Genomic DNA, 11,163 nt, shown 5'->3' on the forward strand with positions numbered 1-11,163 from the left:
CAGCTTATTAAATGAACCGGATAACATTATCATATTTAATTATATATATATATATATATATATATGAATTACAACTCAAAAGCCTATAATTTAACCTTATCTTGAGCTTTACATATTAATTCCTGTCTAGCTATATGTAAATTCAGCTTTTCATTTTCCATTTTCATGTAAGCTTATATCTCTTCTACATCAAAAAAAATATATATAACAGAAATTCTTAGTTTTAACGGTCTATTTTGTTAACTTTAATGAAATATTTTAAATATTTAATAAAATATACTTTTAAAACTAATTAAAAATAGATATTTATTTATTAATGATATTAATATAAATTTAAATTCAAATATTATAAAATATTATTATAATAATAAATAATACAAAATTGGATATGATAATAATATATAATCCTAATTTTTTACTAATTATATTAATATGAATTCAAATATTAGAAAATATTATTATTATAATAATATTTAATACAAGACTAGATATTTATACTTATATTAATATAAATTTAAATATTATAAAATATCATTATAATAATAATATATAATACATAATCTTAATTTTTATTAAAAAAATTATCATTTATGTTTAAAAAAGTTATCATATTATATATATGTATTTAAAAATCATAAATAATATTTTGGTTTAATTATTCATTTAATATGTTCATGTCATTCTTTTATATATAATATTGTTTATTTATTTAAAATTTATATAACAATAATACAAATTTAATCAAAAAGATTAATAAATTTTATAAATAAAATAAAGTAAACGTGTATTAAACATTGCTTGTATCTAATATGTAAATATAAATATAAGTTTTTTTCATATATTTATTATTAATATTATAAATTTATATAATATATAATTTTTATTATTGTTAGTTATATTTTGAAAAAAGAGTTTATATTATAGGAGGATTCTATGGTAGGGGCTTTAAAAAGAGCCTCATTGGTGGGGCTCTTTTGTATTTCTGACCCGTAAACAATTTTTGGCGTGATTTTTTTTATAATCGTGTATATTGTAGTTATTTAAAGCATCCTGCAAATTTTTAAAAAATTCTGAATAATTTACAGTGTCGAAAACTAATTTCAAACATATTATTTTTCACTAGCATAAAAAAAAATTAGTCACGTGTGCAACAACTTGTTTTTACAAAAAATTTACAGGATGCTCTAAATAACTACAATATATATGGTCATAAAAAAACCGTGCTGAATACTATTCATGGGTTAAGAACACAAAAGAGTCCTACTGATAGACCTATTTTTGAATTCCTTGCCATAGATGGTAGAAATTTCCTATATTATATATAGGATTTCTTTTTTTTTTTACTTTTTAGAAAATAACATGCCCCTGTCGCATACACATCCAAATACAATAGCACTTGCTCAAAGGAGTACAAATATTTTTTTTAATAAATCCAAAAATATTATTTACTCTGATATACATCCCTATAATATCTATCTATATTTTTCATAGCTAAGCTAACCTCGCCTTCAATAATTCCCCATTAACACAAAGCCAAAACACATGATAAAACCTCTCTTGATCGATTGTTGGTACGTAACAACTTTCATATTAATTAATTTTGTTCCCTATTAATAGCAAAACTTAGATATATAGAAACTAGATAAGATGCAAAACAATATATAATCAAGTTTTAGCCCTTTTCCACCCTAGTATTGTCCAAAAGATTTCCTGAAATAGCAGTAGCTAATGCCGCTGTAAAATTTGGATCCCTTGTCAATGAAGAAGCCATTTGTTGGACCAAAAATTGATGCAAAACTGGCGAATCAATTCCCTGAAGCGGTGCCATTCTCGGGCTATCCGTCGAACCGGCCGCCGCCGCCGCCGCCGGTCGAACCAGATCAAGGGTTACAGTTGAAGGTAAGGATCTCATGGACGCTGAAATAGCAGGGAGCATTAAGGCTGATGGTTGGCTTGAGCTTATGTGGCTATGGCAGTGCTCTCCTTCGTATGTAACCACCAAGAGAGATGGATCTTCAGCACTTCTTTGCACCTGATGAAAAAATCAACATACAATTACTCTTCTCTTCTTAATTAGACTGTGATGATGATGATGATGTAAACAAGTGAAGTAAAGCTTGTAGCTATTTCGGTGTGTTATATATATAAATATATACCTTCTTTTTAACCGGGCAATTTGGTGCAAAAGAGCATTTAAAATAAGCTCTAGGAGAAGGGTTATCTCTTGTTACTTTTTGACCATATTTCCTCCATTGATATCCATCCTTCACAAGCTTCATTATTTTAACAAACAAGAAAACCCCATAAATAAAGCGATTGATGTATGTATATATGTATATATATATTAACATCTTATATAAATAGAAGAAGATCGATCGAACAACGTTTGTAGACTCTTACAAGGGTCTTATCAGAAGAATCGGTTTGTACATAAATGGTTGAAACCTTAGACTTAATTTCCTTTGGCAATCTACAGTACGAGTACTCTTCATCGCTGGAACAGCACTCCATATTACTCATCAATCCATTAACGACATTGCTGTATTCTTCTCCAGCCTTCCTCTTGCGTGGTGTTAAGGAGGCTAGTTCATTCTGACCATGAGCATGAGAGACTCCTGCGTTCTTGGTCATCATCAACTCTCTCACTTTGGTTTGCAGGTTATTATAATTCTTCCACACAATACTTAACATTTCTGTGAGCTTCTTGTTCTCGGAGCTCATCCTATGTAGCTCTTCAGTCAATAGTACATTCTTATCAACATCACCATCACCTGTACCCTGCTAATAATTAATTATTATTATCATTAATAAAGAACACAAACAATAATATACATATACATATACATATTAAGTTTATTTTGGTCAGGAAAAATTAATTAATGTGCATATATGTTCTTTGAAATTTGAATGGATTATTGTAGAATTTCAGATCTCTACAATTTAAATTGGAATTAATTTATTTGATATGTTACGTTCATTCAGTAAACAGTAAAGGGAGCAAAACTAAGTACAATATATTATTGAGAGTAAATCATGATCAAGTTAACTGACCACTTCTCTCACAGAGAATTTCCCCTCGAAATTAATGGAGTGATCTCTTTCCAACTCTTTCTCCTGATTCAAAAAAGTTAGCAAACAGTGAACACGAGTTCTCTCAACCCAGATAGAACAGTAGATGATGATACAGGGAACTTAAAGCATGAAAAATACAAATTACGTATGCTCAAATTTGGAGCAGTACTCAACCAAAATAAGTGATTGCTTTTTTTTTTTTCTTTCTCTGGATAGATGCGAAAAGTGCTATCGTAGCTGATTGTTTCTGAGTGCATACTTTATCATCACAGTGAAATTGGAGAGTTAAATTAGTAGTCAAAAGCTTGTGTAATAATAAGATGCTTTAGTTGAGATTTTATTCTTTCATTTGAAACAAACTAAACTTGTTTATCTCTGAATAAATATTATGTGCATTATATATAAGAAAAGTATTTACTATATAAATAAAATAAAAATGATCAGGGGGCCGGGCAATTATCCATATAAGTCCGTCTCTGTATATATTGTACGTACTAGTGATGAAAAAAATTAAAGAAGAAAAGAAAAAATCAACTAATAATCAAGAATTATAAATAAATTTACATGACGATCAATTTTGTACTCACAGGAACTTCGATCACATGTTGAAATGAATTAAGATTGAGATCTAAAGAATTTTTGGGCCACGTTGACTCCATTGCCAAAGATATACTACGCCGGATCAAGATCCCAGAAAGGTGTTTTTTTTTTCTTTTTCAAAAGAGTTTTTGTGTTATATATTAAAACCTTTTCTTTTTCTTTTTCTTTTTTTTACTGAAAGGAAAACCCTGAAAGGATTGTCATATTTATAGGAAGAGAGGATAGATATGAATATGATCGTAAAAATAAAATAAAGAGATACTAAAGTTAGGAGAGGAAAGTATGAGGAAATAGCTAGGTGTGGTCTGTCTGAAAAGTCATTCAACACCGTACCACATCATCTTACCATCGTCACAATCCTAAAACCTCTCTCCTAATTAGTATATGTCTATTCCATAAATAATGTTCTATATTTTATTATCATTAATCAATTTATTATATTACTGTTCTTATTATTATTTTGGGTTTCCCTTTTTCTTTCAAGTCTTTTTGTACTTTGGTAAGGACTAAGAACAGTCCCAATGCATTGGGTGGATGATATATATATATATATATATATATCATCCTTCAAAATTTTGAGACATATACATATTTACTGACAAGTTAAAGTATTCTTCAAATATTTATAATTACTTTTTTGTATTTTGTTTTTTGTTCCCTTTTTTTTTCTTTTATCATTTTCTATTTAAATAATTTAAAATATAATACTTAAAAGATGTTAAGAAAAAATATTAAGAACTTAATATATGTAATATAAAAATTTGATGTAAAATAAAAAAAATAATAAAATATTTTAAAAAATAGAATAGAGTATACTCTGAAAGTGCTGAGAATAAAAGAAACCTCCCTAGTCTTATGTTGGTATATTCCAAGCCCTTCAGAGAGAAGTTGTTATATTGACTGATATTATGCGGCAATTTAAGTTATCCAACAACACATAATTAATATATTTATTATAGTTTAATAAATAGTATTAGCCACCATAACAAAATATAAAATACCACCTCCAATTATGTTTTTCCTATATGTAATTATGAATAGAGTTTACCACTTTTTATTTGAATAAAATTGGAGATTATTATTATTATTATTATATGGAGTGGAGGTAGAAAAATTATATATAAGAAGATATATAAATAAATATATTCTTCAAAAAATATATATTTATATTCTTTTCTAAGTTATGACGGTAGAAAAATGAGTATGATTTCCATGCTTTTTCATACAATTTTCTAGACGTATTAGTAGTCATATCCAATCACCTTCGTTGGAAGAAGGAATTTCTTCCTCAATTGTTGACTTGAAAACATGGATTGATCTCTTTAGACACGGTTTTGAAAACAAACCTTTTTCTTTTAAGCTTTAAAATTTCAACTAACCTCAGACTTTTTTTTTGTCCCACGTATCTTAAGTCACCAGTCACCGCACCATCTCCTTATCAATTTTATATATATGAGCCGCCCTTTATTTTAATTGGACCATTATATTTGTATATATATATATAGCTCTCTGTCCCACTGCCTACTTGTTCAAACTTGGTTGGTTCTCTGTCTTTTTCTTTTCGTTTTTCTTAGCCAAGGGAAATTCAATTCAGTTTTACTCGAAGATTCTTAATTTTGTAGTTTTTTTTTCTTCCTTTTTGTAATATTATATTATAAAAAAAAAATTATTTTATATTTTAGTTTAGTTTTAATAATTTTTTGCAAAATAACATTCTACATTCTAAACAGCAAATAATTAGTCAAAATTTTTAGACAACTAATTGAAATTTTAGACAAATATAATTTTGTAAAAAATTATCAAAATTAAATCAAAGTGCAAAATTACTTTAAAAAAAAATCATTTTCACCAATTAGTAGGTATTAGGATTAGGGTTAGGGTTAGGGTATAGTGCATGAGATAACAAATTACTTTACTCATTAATTATCATTTTTCTTTTGGAAAGTAAAAAAAAAAGTATAAAGGAATTGAAAATGTTCATTTTCTTGCCTTTGTTTACAGAAAGAAAGATCTTGATTGAGCATAGGGAAGGTTATTATTATAGCTATTATTATTATTATTGAAAATATAGCTATGATTGTTAATTAGTAATCATTTCACGCGTCCTCGAATTCTTCTAGCAGCATAGTAGGACTTCTTTTTTTTTTTTTTACAAAAAGTCTTTGAGAATCTTCAATTGATAATTGTACTTCTCAAGGGTCATGACTCATGATCCCTAGTACAGTATTGAAAATATGCTATTTATTCATTTTAAAATTAATGTGCTATTTATATATTAATTAAATTTTCCATATCACTTATAATAATTATTAGCTTTATAATATATTAACTATCAAGTCTATGTAATGTACCAAAACATTACTCTTTTATGAGATTATTTTTTTAATGTTATAATAAATATATTATTAATTTAGAACATTAATTTATCTTTATATTAAATGAAATATATTTAGAAAAATAATATGAATATTTATTTAAAATTTTAATTATATATATACATTTTTTAAAAATAAATAATAAGAGTATCAAAGAAAATTAATATATAGTTAATTAATGTTTCTAATTATTTTGTGAAAAAAGAGAAATATTAAATAATTTAGTTATTAATTTGTTAATTTAATTCAAATAAATAATATATTATTTTATAACATATATTATTAAAGATTAAAAACAATTATATGTATATATATAATTGTAAATTTGATTTAATTTAATTCTTAAAATTTGAGCAATTCTCCAATATAAAGAGTTGCAAATCTGATCATCGTAAATTAATTGATTCGAGACTTTCTTATTCTATTCCTTAATTTCATAAGTAGACACTATAAAATAACCATTGGAGAAGTCATTTCATATATTTGTACTTGCCACTTAGTACGTTAAGTAATAGGCCACGTAGGAGCTCCCACTTTGGTCTACCTTGGTCTCGATCAATGGGATAATCTATTTGGATTTTTTTTTCTCTATTGCCAGAATTTATATATATAAAAAATAATTATTATGTCAATAAAAACATAATAATTCTTTTTTATTTTTTTATTTGAAGGGTTTATATTTTTTTTAGAGTCTGAATTTTGTTTCATTATTTGTTTGGATTTTATATTTTGACAAATTATATTTTTGACTCTATGTTTTCTAAAATAGTTTAAATAACTCCTAAACCCAATTTTGATCAAAGTTTTTTGAACTAAAATCACAAATAATTCATTAAACTAACAATTTAGAATAAAAATACAATCATTCTGTCTAAAAACTGTATTGTTATACTTAATTTTTTGTTCATCAAAATCAAATTTAGAAGCTTATTTAAACTAATTTACAAAATATAGAGTTCAAAAAATAATTTATCAAAATATATAATCTAAACAAGTAATAATATAAAACTCGAGTGAAAAAATAATAAACCCTTATTGATAGGATATGTGGGTGGTGTGGATAATTGGAGATTTGAGATATTGTTTAATAATAATAATAATAATAATCGTGCTGGGTCGCTTGACTCTGCACAATAGGCCAAGGCCAAGACCAAGACCAAGTTGATAGTAAATTTTCCAACAAGACGCTCTACCCAGTCAGATGTTGACAGCTGTTCCAATGGGTAACGTTGCCATTATATTTATTTAGTAAGCAGTTGAAATTGGACATATATAATAATTAAAATGTTTGGGAAGTTTCTTGGAAACCTTACATAATAATGTGAACACTTTTGCAGCAGATATTGTGGACTCATCCTCCATCTCATTACAATATTTTTCTTAACAAATATTTATTTCTTATAATGGAATAAGAATTCCTAACTCATTATTTCAAAAAAAAAAAAAAAAGAGTTATTATAGTACACAACAAATAGGATTTATTTTATTTTGGTCATTCTGGTGCTCAATATCAATTGGTACCATCATCTTTAAATAATTATAAATGAGACGTGTCATTTTGTAAAAGAAATAAATAATAGTACTCTCAACTAGTATCTTCTTAAATATGACCAAACTAATCTTACTTAACTCATTAGTTAATGGATAATTATTTATTTCATAAACATTCTAATTAATAGTAGACTAAAATGAAACAAACTTACCTGACAAAAAAAAACTTAAAATTAAAAATAAACATATTATTATAAAACATAAAACCAATTTAAAATTAAAAAAAATGAATGATACAAAAATAAAACAAAATTTATTATAAAAAAATATTTTATCAACCCTAAAACCTAAAATCAACCCTAACTATAATCCGAAAACTAATTTTTTTTTTATTTCTCTTTCTCCCCCTTCTTCTTAAAAATGTTTGTTTGATTTTTTTGTTATTTTCTCAATCGTAACCCTAACCCATTTTAAATTTAAGTTTGCTTGACTTTTATTAAAAATGCTTACTTTTTAGTTTACAATTAATTTAAATGTTTATGAATAAAATAATTACTCATTAATGAAGGATTTAGTTAAATTATATTTAAAAATATATTGATAAAAATCTAGTGGAGAGTAATATGTTATTGTAATTGTTTGAAAACAATGATCCAAAGTAGTATTAGAAAAAATAGAAGAACTCTAAATAGTGTGAAATAGTATTAAATTAAAGAACTCAAAATGGTATAAACTAATTATGACCCTGTATAAATTTATAATTATATAATTTTCTATAAAATTAAATGGTTGGGACTCCTACATTAATTCAAAACCTTATTATCTATAAGTTGGATTGATTGAATCTGTTTTTATGATACAATTATTATTATATATTACTAGCTAGCTGGTTGGAGTACCCTTTAGGTTTAATGAGATTTCCATCAATCCCGATTGCAACCTCGTTTAAGCAGCAGCAGGGGACGAAGAAATAGACAAAGGGACATGTTTCAGGGAGCAGAGATGGGACGATCGAGGGAACCATATATATCTTTGTTTAATTACATTATCCCTAATTAATAATGTGAGAGTTGAGTTGAGGCATATATATATATATATGTGTGTGTGTTACACTTAAATTTCTAGCATAGGAAAGTTATGACCCTAAAATCTAGGCTCGTTAGGTGTGAGCTCAGAATATACACGGTCGTCATATAATCCTTCAGTCGAATCTCTTTGTTGTAAATAATGACCTCGAAAAGCTCAAGGATGTGTAGCCTCAAATATGCTCTGAGCTCACAATAACTATGGTTTGACACATACCCTGATACATGTCTTACCTTTGGGCGAGATGATTCGAGCTCGGAGTGTGTGAGTTTGAATGTGACGACATCGTCAATGGTTACTTGTTCCGAGCGTAGGCGAAGTTAAGCGACGAGCTCGTGATCAACCGATAGTCTCGAAGATGTAATGAATCTCGTATCTGAATTAATCAGTTACATGTGAACATATTTATTGTTGTGATATCCCAATGTTTAAGGGATATTATCTGATTTGTTATCCGATCCCACACTTTATGGGATGTTTCCATGTACGTAGGAAATAATGCATTAAATAACATTATATTATTTGATTCCCATAATATCTTCCCGAAATATGTGGGAATGAATTCTGTAACATTCTCTATAAATAGAGAAGGAAACTCCATTTGTAAGGGACCGAAATTCTGAGATCTTGACGGTAAACTCTGGGCAACTATTCTCTGAAAAGTTTCCAGAAAACTCTCAAGTGCTAATAACTCTGACACGTGAATTAGGCAGATTTAACTGCTGAACCACGTAAAAATCTCTTATATTCATCTTCTTTCATTTCCTCTTATATTTTTCTTGTTTAATTGCTATCCTTTTCAAGTTGACGAAAAACAGCATCAACAGTTTGTTGCTTATATTGAGAGCCATTAAACAGTGTGTGAATCTATTTGGTCAGAAAGCCTCTCGAATTAGCAATGGCTACAAATGATCCCAATATTCCTGAGGAGGAAATCCTAGATGAAGGTGAGTACCCCCGACGCCCTGGAAAGCAGCCTATGGTGAGTCTTGATCCCGATGAAAGAAATGGTTCATTCGAAACTCAGGGACCACCTGCTCCCAGGGCCGATGAGGATATGTACTACAATCTCGAGAGATATGTCCCAATTGTGGAACTTGAAAATCGCTAACTGCGTAAGCAGTTGGCAGAAGCTAAAAAACACAACGAAGAGCTAGCCAGACTAGCTGCTGAGGAGCAGGCAGCTCAAGCCCCACCTCCGCAAGATGCCCAGGCTCCGCCTACACGGGACGTTCACGTCCCGCCTCGTAGGCCTCGGGGACGGTCACGCAAAAACGCAGCCACCCGAAGAGCGGAGCAACCTTCATTTCCAACAGAGCAGCCTGTCCAACCAAGACCCAGGAGAGGTAACCGGGCTGAAGGTGGTGCCAACCCAACTGCAGAGGCACCTGCAGGAATAGGGAATGATCGAGCCCCCTTAGAGGCTCGAATCGGAAATCCTGGTGCCACGCAGAATGTGTCAAAGCCTGATCGAGCGAATCCAGGGCCTTCTAGGCCCCATAATGGATGACAACCACCTTCTCCAATAAGGCACCCACCATCGCCAATAAGGCATCCCTCACCAGTTCAGAGGGATACGCAACTGACCCATCGTGATAGGGAAAGGCGAGCTGGGCGAAGACATGGGAATGAAGAAACTGCTAGGGAGCGTAGGGGTCCCCATCCCACGAGGAGCCAATTGTCTCGATCTCAAACTATTGAGACAAGGAGACCAGCATGAAACCCATCTCGTAATAATCATGCAACGAGCCATGTCAACGAAAGCTCGGGTGACACTAGATTCGTGAGTATATATAACCCGGAGCCTAGAAACGTTGGAAATCGAGGAGATCACCCTGATTTACGGGAGCATTTAAACCATAATCGGGAACGTGATAATCCCCCGAATCCAGACCTGAGAGATTATCTCAACGGGCGCAAGCATCTCGTGCTGAGGCAGGGAACTGGAGTTGTAATCAACGATACCCAATTCCCCCTGATTCAGGCCAGACCTCCCATAGATCCAGTCCAAGAAAGGATTGAGCAGTTGGGAAGAGCATTCAGGCTCTTGCAGAACAAACATAGTCGGGAACGGGACAAAGAGTTCGATGAGGAACTCGAGCCCTTTGCCCCGCATATCTCCAATACTCCATTTCCTCAAGGATTTAGAATTCCCCATGTCCCGCCATTCGATGGAAACTCAGATCCATACAGTCACTTAAGCATGTTCAACACGATCATGCAAGCCAGTAATGTGGGCTACAAGCTCAGGTGTATGTTGTTCCCAGCCTCTCTCACGGGACCAGCAAAAAACTGGTTTGAAAAATACAAAAGACATTCGATTGCTTCTTGGGATCAACTATCGAGAGATTTCAAGAAACAAATCAAAGCCATAGTCGGCATTAGGCCTGAGGCTTCTGCCTTAACCAATGTCCAACAGCAGCCAAATGAGTCACTGAAAGGTTATATCACGAGGTTTAACTTGGAAGTCGCTCGAGCTCGTGATGTCGATGATAGTGATCATTAGATGGTTGTTCGAGTTGGAGTAATGCCTGGAAGC

The 11,163-nt window shown here is 30.3% G+C and overlaps 1 protein-coding gene across 2 annotated transcripts; it reads right to left on the reverse strand.

The window, feature by feature from the left end:
- Positions 1–1,297: 1,297 nt before the first annotated feature.
- On the reverse strand, positions 1,298–3,856 carry LOC133803959 (probable WRKY transcription factor 40). Of its 2 annotated transcripts, none has more exons than XM_062242102.1 (5): positions 3,660–3,856; positions 3,052–3,114; positions 2,401–2,781; positions 2,157–2,273; positions 1,298–2,032 (listed from the first exon to the last, which is right to left on the reverse strand). In XM_062242102.1, the coding sequence occupies exons 1-5, from the start codon at positions 3,729–3,731 to the stop codon at positions 1,673–1,675; spliced, it is 993 nt and encodes a 330-aa protein (XP_062098086.1). In that variant the 5' UTR covers positions 3,732–3,856; the 3' UTR covers positions 1,298–1,672. The 2 variants fall into 2 exon arrangements, with proteins under 2 accessions (XP_062098086.1, XP_062098087.1); XM_062242103.1 differs by having other exon boundaries at positions 2,401–2,778; positions 3,660–3,855.
- Between the last annotated feature and the right edge of the window lie 7,307 nt (positions 3,857–11,163).

The sequence above is a fragment of the Humulus lupulus genome, chromosome X (genome assembly GCF_963169125.1).
Source record: "Humulus lupulus chromosome X, drHumLupu1.1, whole genome shotgun sequence".
Taxonomy (NCBI): Eukaryota; Viridiplantae; Streptophyta; class Magnoliopsida; order Rosales; family Cannabaceae; genus Humulus; species Humulus lupulus.

What these genes read in the sequence shown, in the direction of transcription:
- LOC133803959 (XM_062242102.1), bottom strand. Translation starts at nt 3,731, where the DNA reads ATGGAGTCAACGTGGCCCAAAAATTCTTTAGATCTCAATCTTAATTCA. An exon ending in AATTCTCTGTGAGAGAAGTG is followed by an intron (nt 2,782 to 3,051) that starts GTCAGTTAACTT and finishes ATTAATTATTAG; the next exon opens with CAGGGTACAGGTGATGGTGA. An exon ending in ATTCTTCTGATAAGACCCTT is followed by an intron (nt 2,274 to 2,400) that starts GTAAGAGTCTAC and finishes AAAATAATGAAG; the next exon opens with CTTGTGAAGGATGGATATCA.